The 17360-nt window shown below is 36.4% G+C and overlaps 1 protein-coding gene across 1 annotated transcript in view; it reads right to left on the bottom strand.

The window, feature by feature from the left end:
- Positions 1 to 17061, bottom strand: part of LOC107558458 (centrosomal protein kizuna-like) — a 43148-nt gene extending 26087 nt beyond the window's left edge. The window contains exons 1-8 of the mRNA XM_016242122.1: positions 17045 to 17061; positions 16523 to 16685; positions 12912 to 12992; positions 10101 to 10680; positions 9817 to 9964; positions 2794 to 2910; positions 2251 to 2418; positions 1266 to 1421 (exon numbers count right to left, since the gene is read on the bottom strand). Of these exons, the coding sequence (XP_016097608.1) occupies positions 1266 to 1421; positions 2251 to 2418; positions 2794 to 2910; positions 9817 to 9964; positions 10101 to 10680; positions 12912 to 12992; positions 16523 to 16685; positions 17045 to 17061 (1430 nt within the window). The remainder of the gene's footprint in view (positions 1 to 1265; positions 1422 to 2250; positions 2419 to 2793; positions 2911 to 9816; positions 9965 to 10100; positions 10681 to 12911; positions 12993 to 16522; positions 16686 to 17044) is intronic.
- Between the last annotated feature and the right edge of the window lie 299 nt (positions 17062 to 17360).

The raw sequence follows: 17360 nt of genomic DNA, 5'->3' as shown, positions 1-17360 counted from the left end.
GACCACAAAACCATTCATAGGGGTCAATTTCTCGAAATTGAGATTTATACATCATCTGAAAGCTGAATAAATAAGCTTTCCTTTGATGAACGGTTTGGTAGGATATGACAATATTTGACCGAGATACAACTATTTGAAAATCTGGAATCTGATGGTGCAAAATAATCTAAATACTGAGAAAATCGCCTGTAAAGTTGTCCAAATGAAGTTCTGAGCAATGCATATTACTAATCAAAAATTAAGTTTTGATATATTTACAGTAGGAAATTTACAAAATATCTTCATGGAACATGATCTTTACTTAATATCCTAATGATTTTTGGCATAAAAGAAAAATCGATAATTTTGACCCATACAATGTTTTTTTGGTTATTGCTAAAAATATACCCCAGTGACTTAAGACTGGTTTTGTGCTCCAGGGTCACAAATAAGGGAAAGGGTGTGCTATTATTACACATTTATACTACAATATAAAAAATGCATTATATGCATATATACACAATTTTGTAATGTATTTAGAAATAGCATATATTTGTCTGATAAATGAAACAAAGAAAAGAGAAGGAAAGCGCAGCTCAGAGAGACAGTGGAAGAGCAAGACAGAGGAGAAACGAGAAAGAAAAGAAAGAGAGAGAGCTGGGGAAGGGGGGTGGGGAGCTTTTTGAATCTGAACAGCAGGACTGATTAAGACAGGTTTAAAGGGAGAATGAAGGCTGGCTGGCTTTGTCAGAAATGAGATTTGGGCAAAAGTGTATTTCATTGATTTTTTATTGATGACTGCAGTGTTAATATTTTAATTATAGGTCTATAATTCATTGTACAATAGACCTGTTTGTAATACTTTTTTAAAAACATTTTAATCGAGGAGTAAATAGCCTAATCTTTTGTTATCCTGTTGCCTGTTACGTCATTTGGGCTGTCTTGTTGAGCACAGTGGCACTGAGAAAATTATATTTTACACTTTTATTTTCCAAATGTAATAGGATTAGTCCAACGAATCGTTCGGTTTGTAATGCGTACTGAAGCAAAAGCCTCGTACCGAACGGTTCAATACGAATACGTGTATCATTACACCCCTAATAGATAGATTTGACTAAAATAAGTAATAAACCCAATTTATCACCACAAAATGATTTAGACAATAGCTGTAGACAATTCACCATATTATATAACAGGTCTGTGCCAATAATACTTGCAGTATTAAAAAAAAATAATAAATAAACTGAGACTGAGAAATGATTGTGAAGCAGAAATCAGGTAAGAGCGGTACCTTCTCAGTGTAGGTGGCATTGCTTGGCACTAAGAGTGGAGTGAAGAGCTGGATGATGTGTTCAACACTGAGGATTTTCTGTTGCTGAAGCTGTAAGAAGTGTCTGAAGCAGCAGTCCCACAGCAGAACACTTTCAGCTGACAGACACGACCTGCATGCCCAAACCAGGACAAACAAATGTAATACAAACACACCCGCATTCATATACATCACAATCAAATAATGGAAAAAAACATTAATATATATCGTATGTGCCTCTGGAGCACAAAACCAGTCTTAAGTCGCTGGGGTATATTTGTAGCAATAGCCAAAAATACATTGTATGGGTCAAAATTATAGATTTTTCTTTTATGCCAAAAATCATTAGGATATTAAGTAAAGATCATGTTCCATGAAGATATTTTGTACATTTCCTACTGTAAATATATAAAAACTTAATTTTTTATTAGTAATATGCATTGCTAAGAACTTCATTTGGACAACTTTAAAGGCAATTTTCTCAGTATTTTGGTTTTCTTGCAACCTCAGATTCCAGATTTTCAAATAGTTGTATCTCGGCCAAATATTGTCATATATCATATGTCATACTGTATGTCAAACCATACATCAATGGAAAGCTTATTTATTCAGCTTTCAGATGATGCATAAATCTCAATTTCGAAAAAAAATTACCCTTATGACTGGTTTTGTGGTCAAGGGTCACATATATACATATGATCGATATAATTTAAACAAAAATGCAGTATTACAAAAACAGCTTAGTACTTTGTCAGTGGTGACCTGTGAAGCTGTAAGTCTTCTTACACTTATAAATCATTAAATCGTTAATAAATTAAAAATACACTCTAGTTAAATCATTCCAAAACACAAGAAACAGAAACAGAAAATAATAGGCTCTCAAACAGTCTCTTGCTATACATAACAGTGAAACAACCTGAATAGATGCTATGAGTCCAGAGAACTGTAAAGAAGCACTATACCTGATCTGTTCTGGTTTTGTAGCTGATGACCAGTGAGTGTTGATCAGATCACTGGGTAACAGGCATCCATGAGACAGACTGCAGGACAACAGGGGCAGCTGCTGCAGAACCACAGCACCACACGCATGCAGTTCCACACCATCCAGACGCCCACACTGACCACATATACTGGGCAATACATAAAGAAACATGACATTAGAAATGAGAATATGTGGAGTGCAGTCACACACATTTGAGCCTCCTTTATATTAGTACAAATATTCTCCAATTCTATCAATCTACACAAATAAACGCAGAAAACAATAAACTGGCATGTATGCATGCCATTGCAAAATGGTTACTATAACAATTCACTGTGATTCAAAACCCCTTAGAAACCAAGATTTATAGCTAGAGTGTTGTTGGTGCCAAAGTAATGACACTTAATTTATAGTGAGAGCCCTTAAAGGCAGGATAATGCAATTTCCACTGAATCTGTGAACACTACAGCACCATGAGAGGAAGCAGACTCAAGCAGGGAACAAAACATCTTCCTTCTCTGACCTGATGATATCATCGAGTTTCTGCTCATTGACTGTGCTTCTGTAGAGGTTCATGTCTTTAGCATTGAGACGTCGCTCAATGCTGTGCAGAAGATGACAAAATCCTTCCATGGAGAGCCTGGAAAATAAGAACAAACAAACAAGAAGTTAAATTGTCATGACTCATGTATATTGAATATTTACTGTTATTGTATATAGCTTTATTAACTTTTTTGTTTCCTCTTGCAACTTGTAATTCTACAACAAGAAACTAAATTTGCAAGCCACTTTGGTTGTACAATCTAACATATTTCGGAGCAAAAAGGATGTTTAATTGGAAATATATACAGGATGGGACTTGATATTATCCACTGGGAATTGACCCTTAGCAGGGAGCTTGACTGGCAGGCGAGCTGACCAATCATATCGCTGAATCCGCCCATTTTGTCTGACAAACAAACCAGACAGGAGAGTGGATTAACTTTGGTAGACTTAAACTTGAAAAATGGAGTGTATTGATGTCTTTCCACGATTGAAATAAAATACCTTCTAATGTTCATTCATGTTTATTTCATGCTTTAAATGGTAAATATGAAAAGATGATCGTTTCACGTGCCACTTTAACTGAGGTGCTACAGCAATCTGTCACGACACATTACAGAGCCACAAAATGGCATTTATCGTTTGAATTTCTTAGAAATTGACAAAATTGGAAAGCTGACACTTTGTTTCATACAAGAAGTAACCTGCTCTTTCTTGTCTGAAAGTGAGTTTGCAATGGACTTTTGAGGGGGACCACTTTTTAAAGGGAATTTAGAACTGGGATGAGGAGGCTGAAGATGACGGTCACCCTCGACAGCATCTAGACATATCCTAATTGTAACTCTTTTACAAATCTACCATAATTTGCTTTTATTGATGTCACATTAATTACATGAACTGACTTTACATGTATTGAACATGTTACTTACAAGATGACATTTTTATTTTTCTGAATGTTATGCACTGGTGAATCATGCACAATAAGACCAGGAATGTGTATTAAAGGGGTCATATGATGCTGCTAAAAATAACATTATTTTGTGTATTTGGTGTAATGAAATGTGTTTATGTTCGCCTCTTTACAAGGCCACAAACTCTCACATTCATGTTCAACAGCAAACATTCACAATGAATAATAACACGCCTGAGAGGTCACTACCAACCATATTCATATCTAGACAACGTGAACAAAAATTGAATAACGTAGTAGCCCAATTGGTGGGTGTCGTCAATAAAATGTCATTTAAATCTATTAAAAGGTCTTAAATTACAAGGAAACACTTTACAATCGCCTCCATAGGGAACCACTGAGGCTTTGCACGCGCATTAGCATCTAAAGTGAAGGGGATGTTTGTTTTGATACACATCTCATTTGATCGCAGAGCCTTTATTATTATGCATGAAGCAAACAAATGATTCTGCCAAAAATTTCTGCCATGCAGAATTTACATGCATACCTTTGTACTATGTATGTATTCAACCAATTCATTAAAGTGGATAATCCACTCCATGTATGCACTGCACAATAATGAATCCATTATCTATTATCAATAACAATCCATTAATCTATTTATTCACTGCAGAATTAAATAGAATGGAATGGAATAGAGAAAGAAAGAAAGAAAGAAAGAAAGAAAGAAAGAAAGAAAGAAAATGGCAAAAAGCTGGATGATATAGCAGGAGAATTTAGTATAAAGCTTAAATTATATTGTCGTGGAGGGTTATAAAGTTGTAATTGATGCATATCATTCTATTGTCTCTTTTTCAAAAGTGATGTCCATAACCACAGGAGCATGTGTTACGAAGGGGTTGAAGGGACAACACATTGGCAAATCTTACAAATCTTGTTATCCACACATATAGACTAACAGGCATAAGTATTCACAAATGTACATATATTTATTTAATATGTTTTATAGTGAAAATGTAAATGGACTGGCTTTTATATGTGCATTCAATTATAGATATAAAGACATATTTTTAGATTCATAATATTTTTTAATAGTTTATTGTTTTTAAACATTCCATTTGTGGGTGATGTGTATATATTTCAATTATGTTGAATTTATAGCATAACTAGTATATGTGAACATCATGCCAACCTACTAATTATCCACCTGAGCAGAGCCTTCGTGATGCCCACACTTTCATTCTTCAGTAAATTCTATGAAGTCAAGAAATAGTTGAGTCTACTGGGACTTGGGGTCAAATCTCCCGAGGAGAAAATTACTCCCTTAAAGCTTGATCTGGGATTAGGCCAATAATGTTGGATTCGGGGTCTGAGCCTTACAAGGTGTCCTAAAGCCACAACTGAGCCCCACTGAGTGAGGTTGTTTGCTGCAGAACCCCAGTTCATTAAACCCCAGCACATGTACACGCATCCCCATCCGACAAAACCACACACAGATAAATGATCTCCCAATTGTTGTGGTTTATCTTTTTTGGAGAAACTCTACTACTGACTGTACTAGCCTTCCCTTTTCATAACAGCTCTACAATTCAGTGATTTCAACATTTAAAATTTTTCTTTTATCTTGTTTTCTAAAAAAAAAAAAAAGCATCCTTAAAACTTAAACAGTACTTAAGTGACAAATCAAATTTTCCTTGATTGTTTGACAGAGATTTTTGTACCCTTAAAACACCTTAAAAATGCCCTCCCCAGTATAAAAAGAAAATTTCTTTAATCAAGCTCCATGGCTCATTTGAAGGTTGTGGAATCTGTGACGTCACATGGGCATTTGCATGTGACTGACTCAAGGGCAAGACATTAGTACCAAATAGTATGTTGAAATTTGTATTTTCCAGTAGACGTGCAGATCCGTGCACATAATGCCCACAACCCATTGTGTGTTGATCGAGGATTCGATTAGAACTGCAAATACACATAAAAAGTGTTAAACTACAAACATGGTGGATATGTGATATCGACAGACAGGTAGAGAAAGGTACGGTGGCCGTGAAGTGCAAAGCAAATCACAATTCTGAAAACAAAATAACAAATTACAAATGCAAATGCAAGTCTAAAAAACAAAATAACAACTCAGAAAGCACAACAACAATTCAGAAAACATTATAACAAGTCAGAAAACACGATGACAAATTCGAAAACAAAATAACAAGTCAGAAAACACAACGACAAATCAGACAAACCGGAAGAGGTAGGTATAGTTTGAGACAGCGCCATTGGTTTGGGATTACTCACCGCTGACTGGACGAGACATCTGTCAATCAACGTTTACAGAGAAGAACCAGCCGAAGAACAGCAGAGTCGTGGTAGAAAGTTCGGAGATGGTATTAAAGTAGCTCAGTTTAAATGTATTGTATGAATTGCCCTTACTATAGAATAAAAAATACAGGGTATCTATTTATATTTAGTTAAAAGTGGCTGTAAAATATCAGTTCCAGTGGCGCAGATGGATAAGTGTGTGTCGTTGGCTTTTTGACACGATCGAACCCGGGTTCGATCCCGCCTTTTGCCGAACCTTTTTTTTCTCCCTTTTCAAATCTCGTATTAGCAATGGATTCTATTTACACTAAGTGAAAATAGCAGTATTTTTAGCAATATGCTATTTACACTAAGTGCAAATACCTATTTACACTATGTTAAAATAGCAGGATTTCTACTATCAAGTATACTACTTGTTGCAAATAGTGGCAATTATCTGCACTTCAGTAATGTAGTACATTATAAAACAGTATGCAGTAATAACGTATAGAGTGTAAATTATAATTTTAATTATTAAATGGATGCCACATTATTGGTACAATAAAGCCCTCCCTACACCTACCCTAACCCTACCCCATACTTTATTTTCAACTTTTTGATTATTTCCTTAATTTTTATTGAAAATAAATGCGTTTACGATATGATACGAGATTTGAAAAGGGAGGGAAAAAAAGTTAGGTTTAAAAGCGGGATCGAACCCGGGTCGATCGTGTAAAAAAGCCAACGACACGCACTTATCCATCTGCGCCACTGGAGCTGATGTTTTACAGTTTTACAGCGGAGAGTAATCCCAAACCAATGGCGCTGTCTCAAACTATACCTACCTCTTCCGGTTTGTCTGATTTGTCCTTGTGTTTTCTGACTTGTTAATTTGTTTGTCTGATTTGTCGTTGTGTTTTCTGACTTAATTTGTTTTCGAATTTGTCATTGTGTTTTCTGACTTGTTATAATGTTTTCTGAATTGTTGTGCTTTCTGAATTGTTATTTAGTTTTTTAGACTTGCATTTGCGTTTGTAATTTGTTATTTTGTTTTCAGAATTGTGATTTGCTTTGCACTTCTCGGCCACCGTAGAAAGGGGTTTGAGTGATAATCAATATCTAACCTGATGAAAAATATTTATTCAATGTTATCTGCATTATATTCCATCTGCAACAACACTGTGATCTTTTATAAAGATATGTTTGGTCATTAACTTTCAAATGCATTATTATGCAAACACAGGAGGAGAGTTCTCGGCATGATTCAACTGGCAGATCAACATGCCTCTTCATTTCTCTCAGATAATGTAGGAAATCAAATTAAATGAAATGGATGACGTTAACTGTGACAAGATGATTGACAGGGCAGTTTAAATGGTGACAGAATGCACACTACGCAGACTGATCGTGCATGACATCAAATACCGCAAAAGCGATTGGAAAGCATATGGAGATGTCTGCTCCCTATACTGTAGCTTTTGCGATACTTTAATGTCATACACAGATTGGTCTGCGCAGTGCAAATTCAGGTTTTACATCATCACAACACGGTTCACGCCCACTTGCACTAAGTCACTTAACAGTTGCCACCTGGAGTACACCAATAAATAGAAAACGCAAATAGAACCCATTCCAATTGCTGATGCTGTCTACACTGGATACAGTATACAGATGACCGTTTAGTTTCTGACACATGCTTGAGCTACTGCTGACAACAGGACAAACAGAAGAGTAAAGGAAGGTTCGCTTTGACTCGTCCTGTTTGCATCTGAAACCAGAAGGAAGCATCAGAAACAATTGCGTAGTTTATTTTTAATGGCATCTCACTGGAGGATTATATGTTTGTTTGGAACATTTGACTGCAGATTGTTTGGCAAATGAAGCACAGTGCAATAATATATATATATATATATTAGGGGTGTAACGGTTCACAAAATTCACGGTTCGGTTCGACACGACACAGTGGTGTTCGGTACGTTCGGTACAGGGGTAAGTTACGTCGCAATGTTGGAAATATTTCTGTTTTAAACCATGAAGGCGAGCCAATGGATATCACACACAAGCAACGTGCAAACTTTAAGCAAGAGTTATGTCTGTAAACGTCTTAATCTCAGTCAATTCACTATGCAGAAAGTGAAAGTAAAAACAGAGTGCCTGAGTAATGACGGAGCTTTCGGCATCTGATGCCGCATATTCTCTCAGAGACGAATCTACTTCAACATATGCTGATAACGGTATATAGCTAACTGTTTTTATTTATTCCCTCAATATTTCTAATATTACATAGTGAAAAAAAATGAGAAGAGGCATATTACGTGTTAAACAGGTCGTTTTTGAAAGTCGTGCTTGAAATAAAAGCTTTTTATTTCATTGATTTTTATTGATGACTGAAGTGTTAATATTTTAATCATAGGCCTATAATTCATTGTATAGACCTGTTTTAAAATACTTTTTTTTTTTTTTTTACATTTTAATTGAGGGAATATATAGCCTAATCTTTTGTTATCCTCGCAGCACATCAGTTATTTGGTAATTATTGCGGGGAAAATTAATTGTAATTTTAATTTAATAATAAAGGTAACTTCATAACAATAATAATAGGCCTAATAAAAATAAGAATGTAACAGGCCTACATTAATTGGAAATGCCAAATATCTTAATATTGCCAACAATTGATGTTTTTGACAATATCTCTGGCTATCGTCGATACAAGATCATCGTCTTTCGACGCAACCCAGCAAGGGGAGGTTATCGCGGGGCTTTTCGCAGTGCGTGTCCTGCGTGCTCGTCCGCTAACGTTACGCCACTGGGCAGACAGCACATTGCCGGTTACGTCATTTGGGCTGCCTTGTAGAGTGCAGTGGCACTGAAAACATTATATTTCACACACTTTAAGCTGTTTTATTTTCCAAATGCAATAGGATTAGTTCAACGAATCGAATCGTTTGGTTTGTAATGCTTACATATATATACAGTGGGTACGGAAAGTATTCAGACCCCCTTAAATTTTTCACTCTTTGTTATATTGCAGCCATTTGCTAAAATCATTTAAGTTATTTTTTTTATATATATATATATATAAATATATACAAAATAATAAAAATCTTTTTACTTATTTGTAGTGAGTCAGGGCATGCTAATGCAATAATAATATTTAGCAAACTATAAATCTGGCATTTACATCTAAAGTTAATGTACAATTTAAAGTCGGCGTGAAATGAAAATTCAGCCATTATATTTTGTAAATGCATATAAAAATATTTTTGTGAATGTTTCATCAATGTATGTTTTTTTTTTTTTTCCCTTTTGGACCTCATAATGTTCTCATAAACCTCATGAAACTCAATCTTTCAGTGAAAATGGCACATTTCACTCTGCTGAAGTATGCCGAACATCTCAAACATTCAGTCTGCTTAAACTCTGGGCCTCCATAATCGACCACAAGTTTGCATCTATTTTTTTTTTGAGTACAACGTCCAAGTTCCAAAATCCACTCAACACTGGAGTACAGTACCAAGACCCCGCCCTACATTTTTTTTTCGATAATGCATTTCACTCATCGCTATTTCCATTTCATTGTGACTTAAAAATCACAATCTTTCTTCTAATAATCAGAGACATCTACAGGATAAGAGACAAGCGATAACTTAGATTAGAGAATACAATACTGTGATCGCATTGCTAATGAGAAATCTATTTTGGAGTAGCAAACATTCAGTAGGACCAGTCTTTAGGTTCACTGAGTTTCTGGCTGTGTTCAGAAGGAAGAAATTAGTCCTACAATCCAAGCAACTTTACCTGTTGGGGGATTCGAGAGAGTCAGGCCTTCCAGATTCCTGTGTGTTGACCTGCTTGTGTGCACCACCTTTGGTTTGAAAGGATATTACATGCTGTTCTTGAATTACAGCATCTCTTCTCAAAGCGTGATGTCTGCTGCTAGTGTGATCTGAAATGTGTAGAAGATCATAAGTATAATTCTTAAAATGGGCTAATCAAAAAAAAAAAAAGAAAGTCAAGTCATATCAATAAATCTGCTTAATCACAATGTACAATTGCAGTTAACTGAGCAGAAAAATTCAAACCTGAAAGATCTTGATGTCTTGGTGCAGAGTCACCTTCATCCTCTGCAGACACATCCTCATCCTCACCTCCAGAGTTCATGTATTGTGAGGAATCTCTTGGGTCAGTGGTATCTGAGGAAGGACTGCGGGTCGGGCACCTCTCTAATGACACAATGTCTGCAGGCTTCTTCGCGGTCATAGATCGAAAGGACACTTCGGCTTCTTTCAGGGTCATGTGAGGTGAGTTAAGTTCTTTCCATCTATGCTGCTCTCCTGTCCTCTGAGAGATATCCCAATCAGACTCCATCTGCTTTTCATGCACGTCACTCAAATGTCTGCCCTCAAGGAAATCACCTGAGTTTAGAATGTCATCAGATGAAATGGCAGTGCCACTGGCTTTTGAAACATGGGAGTGCAAACAAAGGCCACTTTGTAGAGGAGAGAGTGAAGGATGATTAGGTATCAGCTCTGTCTGAGATGGTGAACGTGTGGTTGTGACGCCATCATTTCTTGATGAGCCATTGGAGGTCTGGTGACCCGTGAAGATGACAGCACTCTGTGATGATCCCTGTGTGCTCGGAAGCTGTAACCTGCTCGGGAGCTGCGCAAGTCAAACAATATATATGGAAGATGTAAGTAGTGGATGACAGGAGTATATAAATTACTGTAAAATAGAACTGTTTCTAAACCTGTATGATTTTCTTTTTTCCTGTGGGACACAACATATTAAAAGTGGTATATAGCAACCGGTTATGATTTGGAATACTGCATGCTTTTTTTTTTTTGCTTTTCATCATTTTTTTAAATCCTCAGCGTCATTCCCTATTTGATTCCACTGTATATTGTGAAAATTATGTCATCTCCTTCTGTTTACAACAGTGAAAAGAAAATCTTACGGGTTTGGTAAAACACAAAGTTGAGAACATTTTCATTTTTGGGTAAGCTAACATTTTGAGGAGAATTGACTGTTTGTGGCATGTCCTTTTGAATACCCATGGGAAGAGTTTGTTAATATTTTGACAAATGTAAAAAAGTTAAATATTTTTCAAATATATCTGTAAAAATGTGATATACTACTTTTCTATATTCATGAAAATGAAAGGAAGTAAAACTGCAGAAAACAAAAAAGGCATGTCAAGTACACCGAGTCAAGAGATTTAGAAAGTGCTCAAATTAACTGGCTGGTCAAGGATACCTTATTGCCAGCAAGTGGGAGCTACATTTCTGATATGCCATTCTCTCATTGCTTTACTTCCACTAGTCCTTGGCCTCAAAACTCAACCCTGACAATTCAGGTTACAGTGGCTTCTTTTCAAATAAGCTTTAATCCAAAACATTTCAAGGTATCATTTCTGTGGCTTTTTACAGACTGACTAGGATTTCTTTTGGTCAAGGTTAGATTTGCTTCCAACTGTCTGTTCAGCTGAGTGCACTGAGATCAGTGTCTTAACTTTTAATCTTATTAACAATCCTATGCTCCTAAACTCTGTTTCATGACAGAAATACCGCACTACGGAGGAAGAGTGGCGGATGGGTACAGAAAAAAAATAAATCAACACAATAAAAAAAACAAAAAACATGGCTTCTGTTTCTTTTCTGATAAGGGTCTTAAATACCAACCCGTTAGCTGCTTAATAACATCCACTGTAAACCACGCAGTCTGTCTGGCAGATCCAGTGTAGAAGTAAAAAAAAGAAAGGAAAAAAGAAATGGAGTGAGAGGAAAAGTTAATTTCTTGGCTGAGTGATTCCATCGCTAGCTGCAGGGCAAAGTAGAAAGTGTTTCGCTAAAGTAGCAATTGATTCTTCTATCAATCTGCGGCACGCGCCTGCTCTTCCAAGGAATATATTAAATATGAAAATCATATCCCGTTATCATGGCTTCCCAGCTTTCAGGCTGGTAAGCTCCCCTTAATGAATGCTGCAGCCTCGGGGACATGCACGCAGCCAGTGGTGGCGCCTATGCATAATGGAGTGATTCCTCCCATCTCTGCTCATTACAATATCGGCAGGCTGGAGGGAGGGGGGGGATGCGGCACAGTCACAAGTGACTGCTCTAGACGGAATGCTCCAAGTCATTATGAGCTGTCTTCCACATTTCATCCGAGAGAGCTCGAGTCGCTTGAAGAGAGGGAAAGCTACAGCCACGGGCTTGAACTACATCGTCAGTGCGGGCAAAGCAGCTAGGATTAGACACCTGCGGCACTACAGATACGAGGAGAAAAATGAACAGCCTCACGACCGCCGCCGAGCAATCTACATAACAGCGACTTTTATTCGAGGGACTGACAGAAAGAGTTCGGACGCATATTGTTTTAGCTGTCACACACACGACGTGAAATAAACACTGCAGACAAAACTGACACACGGTCAGTTGGATTGCATTAGCTGCCAGAGGCTTCCGCAATACTCTTTTTCATTCTTTTTATTATTTTTTCTCATTTTATATAGCCTTTTAAAAATGCGGAATATCATTTTGTTTTAAGACTGTGATACTCCTTTGTTATACCAAAGCAGCCATTTGAAGTCATTTGAGCAAAACAGTAATTACTTCAAGCACTTTCCAATTTGCTTTTGATTATAAATTAATTGTGGCCTTTGAACACTGATACCCCATATAAACTGTCAAAAGTGTCTCCTGAAGAGGGAGGCTGAGCTGAATAATGGTTGTGGTATTTTTCTCTACAACTCTCAACTCTCTTCTTTTGAAAAAACGACACACTTCCATTGGATCCCATCACAGCACTGCAGTTTTATCAAAGGCACACAGATAGCTTTGTAAATTCCCCACTGAACTGTAATTTCCATAGATGACATGATAATTTTCTCTTACCTCGTCTGCTTCTGATTCCCCCCTGCTCCCCATTTTCTTCCTGTCTTTCTTCAGTCTGGTAATATGATTCTTGTACTCCAACTGAAATTAATTCAAGTCAAATCCTTACTAACATAGATCATTTTCAACAATGCAAATGACAAGAATAATTGCTTATAACCCTAGTTCTTTAAAAAAAAAAAAAGCTGTAGTGACTGCAGTTGCGAGACACAAGTACACAGGAAATTGCAATTTACTCAAATCTATAACCTCCTTTTTTCATTAAATATTACAAACAAAGCAGCGGAGGAGAAAAATGTTTATGCCCCTAAATGTAGCACTAATCAGCATGTGTATTCCTTTGTGAGTGCTCTTAATAGTGCCTGCCAAGGCTCTTAATCAGTTTGGCGAGTTAACCAGTGGCAGAGATGAGGGCACTGGGATTACCTCCAACCTCCCACTTCATTCTCGTAAGACAATGTCTGCACTCCCAAAAGAGGACCAGAGTAACAAACCGTTTACACCCCTTTTAGACGTGATAACACAGCTACAAGCAGACAAATCTTAGCACTGTTCAAATCTGGGTGGAGAAGAAAAAACGGCAGCGAGGGAAAGAGAAAGAGTGTTTTAGAGCTGAATTTGATGTTTTGAGGTCATGGTGTGAATTTGAGCAATTAAGTAATAAGGATCAATTTAGTGTAATAAAAATCAAAGTGATACTCCTTGACTGGCAGCTAAATTAGCAGGTATCTTTCCTACTGCAATTCAAAGCAACCATTTCAGCAACAAAACAAAATATAGCAAACACACACACACACAAAGTAGGAAAACGGGTTCTTTTCACAAAAAGGCAAATTCAGAGGCACTTCACTATCTGAATACAGGGCGATTAATTTGTGGTGGTGTAATTAAACAATTTGTCTAATTTGATATTAAGCTGTGGAGCACTGTTCAGTTTTAAGTGACAATCTGACGGAGCTGTTGTTTTCTTTTTCTCATTTGTGTGCAGTGATAAATGAGTGCCGGAGTGTTTATGATTGTTCCCAAACAACAATAAGTGCGAATGTTTAAACACTGGAAGACAATTAGACAGACAATTACAGGATTATGGCAATGGTCTAATTGAGGCTCAGAATATATGTCTGGGGGGGAAAAAAAGAATCTCTTAGTTTTGGGAAATACAAACCAAATATTCAGACTATACTAAAGTCTTTGCTCCCGAGCAGCTGTCATTTGGGTCACTGCATATCATGGTAAGTATAACACACAAGACTTCACATTTCATTTCACGTCTACAATCAGAACAACACAAACATGTGTTCTGACATGAGAATAACACAAAATAAAATAACAACCAAAAGACAGGCTGCATTTGATGTATTTGCTCTAAACTAGGGCTGGACAATAATTCAATATCAATATGTATCGCGATTTCTTCAATAGCAGTGATATGATTTTTAAACACATTTCCGATATTTTGATATACATTACCAGTGTTTCCCATACATTGATTTATTTGTGGCATTTGACTAAGTTGAATAAACATGAGCACTGCACGTTTCAAAATCAAAACACGTCGCGGGTGTTTTATATGAATGTATCTTTGAAGGGAAAGGACTGTCTTCAGAAACGTTTCGATGGCATTTTCATTTGATCTGATAAAGAAGCGTTCATGAGCGGAGCTGCTTTGATTACAGCCGTTACCGGGGAAACCACTGTTTCTGCTGCTCTCAAAGCGCCTCCTGCTGGCAGACAATCAGTTTGCATTTTCAATAAGCCCCTCTCCAGCAACATGTTTTTGTTGTTTGTTTGTTTGTTTTCTGCAGCAACTCAGAGCACTTTTCATACACTTTATACAGGCTAAAGCAAATTTGTTTTAATCTTTAAGAATAATCAGCCTACACTACCAGTCAAAAGTTTTTGAACAGTAAGATTTGTAATGTTTTTTTTCTTTTTAAGAATTTTCTTCTGCTCACCAAGCCTGCATTTATTTGATCCAAAGTACAGCAAAAACAGAAACATTTAGAAATATTTTTACTATTTGAATAACTGCTTTCTATTTGAATATATTTTAAAATGTAATTTATTCCTGTGATCAAAGCTGCATTTTTAGCATAATTACTCCAGTCTTCACATGATCCAGAAATCATTCTAATATGCCGATTGGCTGATTATCAATATTTAAAACAGTAATTATTTTTTTCAGGTTTCTTTCATGAATAGAAAGATCCAAAGATCAGCATTTATCTGAAATAAAAAGCTTTTGTAACATTATGCACTATTCCATTCAAAAGTTTGGAGTCAGTGTGATTTTTTATTTATTTTTTTGGAAAGAAATTATAGAAATTAATACTTTTATTTAGCAAGGATGCTTTAAATTGATCAAAAGTGATGATAAACACATTTATAATGTTACAAAAGATTTCTATTTCAGATAAATGCAGTTCTTCTGAAGGTTCTATTCACCAAAGAAAAATTCTACTCAGCTGTTTTCAACATAATAATAAATGATTTTTGAGCAGTAAATCAGAATATTAGAATGCTTTCTGATGGATCGTGTGACTGGAGTAATGATGCTAAAAATATAGCTTTGAAATCAAAAATTTTTCAAATAGAAAGCAGTTACCACGCGGGAGGTCGTGGCCTAATGGTTAGAGAGTCGGACTCGTAACCCAAAGGTTGTGGGTTCGAGTCTCGTACCAGCAGGGATTGTAGGTGGGGGGAGTGAATGTACAGCGCTCTCTCCCACCTTGACCCAACTGCTCCCTGGGTGCCACAGCATAAATGGCTGCCCACTGCTCCGGGTGTGTGTTCACGGTGTGTGTGTGTGTTCACTGCTGTGTGTGTGCACTTTGGATGGGTTAAAATGCAGAGCACTAATTCCAAGTATGGGTCACCATACTTGGCCACATGTCACGTCACTTTATTATAACAAGTAAAAATGTTACTGTTTTTGCTGTATTTTAGATCAAATAAATGCAGGCTTAGTGAGCAGAAGAGGAAAAAAACATCAAAAAATTAAAAACATCAAAAATCTTACTGTTCAAAAACTTTTGACTGGTAGAGTATTTTAGCCTATAGTTTGATGTTAAAGATATTAATATTAATTAGGTGAGCCTGAGAAGATTATATGACAGTGATTTCACATTTGTTTGTATGAAGGCTAAATACAAATAAAAGGTGAACATTTTTTTTTGTCTATGAGGTGTCAAAGATGGCAAATTCATTTTTCATAAGTTTGTATGCACAGACATCTGTTGTGGGCATTCTTGGATGTTTTTACGAGGCTTTTTTTAATAGTGTTGATATCGATATCGGAATTAAGAAAGTCTATGAGGTGTCAAAGACTTGGCAAATTCATTTTTCATAAGTTTGTATGCACAGACATCTGTTGTGGGCATTCTTGGATGTTTTTACGAGGCTTTTTTTAATAGTGTTGATATCGATATCGGAATTAAGAAATATATCGTGATATAAATTTTGGCCATATCGTCCAGCCCTACTCTAAACCAAATCAAACGTACATCTTCATTGATAAAAACTGTGAAACAACAACAGACACAGAGTCAGTACTGTTTTAAGAAGCGCATATGATGGATTTTGGGACAGATGAAGCTGCCCAAGTTTGTTACCCTCTTTTGAAGCAGCCTGCTACAATCAATGGAGAATTCTTTCATTTTTGATGCCAAGTTCGCCACATTCCCAAGAAGCTCAAGGTTGCGTGTCTTTGCTTGCTGCTCTCTCTCGTGCAGCTCCTTGTAATAGCAGCGCATCTTGGCACACTTCAACTTAGTCCTGTGAGCAGGAGACAGACATGAAACAGACAGCTTTGCTTCTCTCTCTCTCTCTTTTAAGAAAAGGCTGCACTGACTTTGTCTATTATTTATGGAAATAAATATAGAGACCTGTTACAAATAGGTCAAACATTACTATAAATAGGTTAATGCTAGCTTATTAGTATAACTAAGTGCTCGTTACTGTGCATAGTACAAGACAAACTAAAACACTGCATATTTGTCAAGGGCCACTTTACAGTAGTACTAATGGATTCGCCACAGCTAAGATGGAGTTTTGTGACTAGCAAAGGGCGAAAATGGATAATGATGGCTGAAATTTTAAAATGAATGATAAATGCTGGTCTACTAACCTCTCACATACCCTTGACCGTCATGGCCTCATATCAAAATTCTTTGTTTTTATAAATGCATTTAATTGAGCCATCATAAAAACAAACTGTTCTCAAGCACTTAAACAGAGACAGATGACACAGTAAGTATCCCAAAATCATTAATGAGTGCGTAATCTACTTATTTGTCCTGAGATAAACATTTTTATTGGAGAATGCTTATTATATTATATCAGTGAAACAATAAAACAATTGAAGTAGCATCAAAAATTGTGTCACTACAAAATAAACTCATCAAAATAATAATAATAAAAAATACAAATGACAAATAATTACTCAAAGTA

The sequence above is a fragment of the Sinocyclocheilus grahami genome, unplaced genomic scaffold (genome assembly GCF_001515645.1).
Source record: "Sinocyclocheilus grahami isolate Dianchi unplaced genomic scaffold, SAMN03320097.WGS_v1.1 scaffold646.1, whole genome shotgun sequence".
NCBI classification, from domain to species: domain Eukaryota; kingdom Metazoa; phylum Chordata; class Actinopteri; order Cypriniformes; family Cyprinidae; genus Sinocyclocheilus; species Sinocyclocheilus grahami.
The sequence above is the reverse complement of the archived record's forward strand: the minus strand, read 5'-3'. Positions and strand labels throughout refer to the sequence as shown.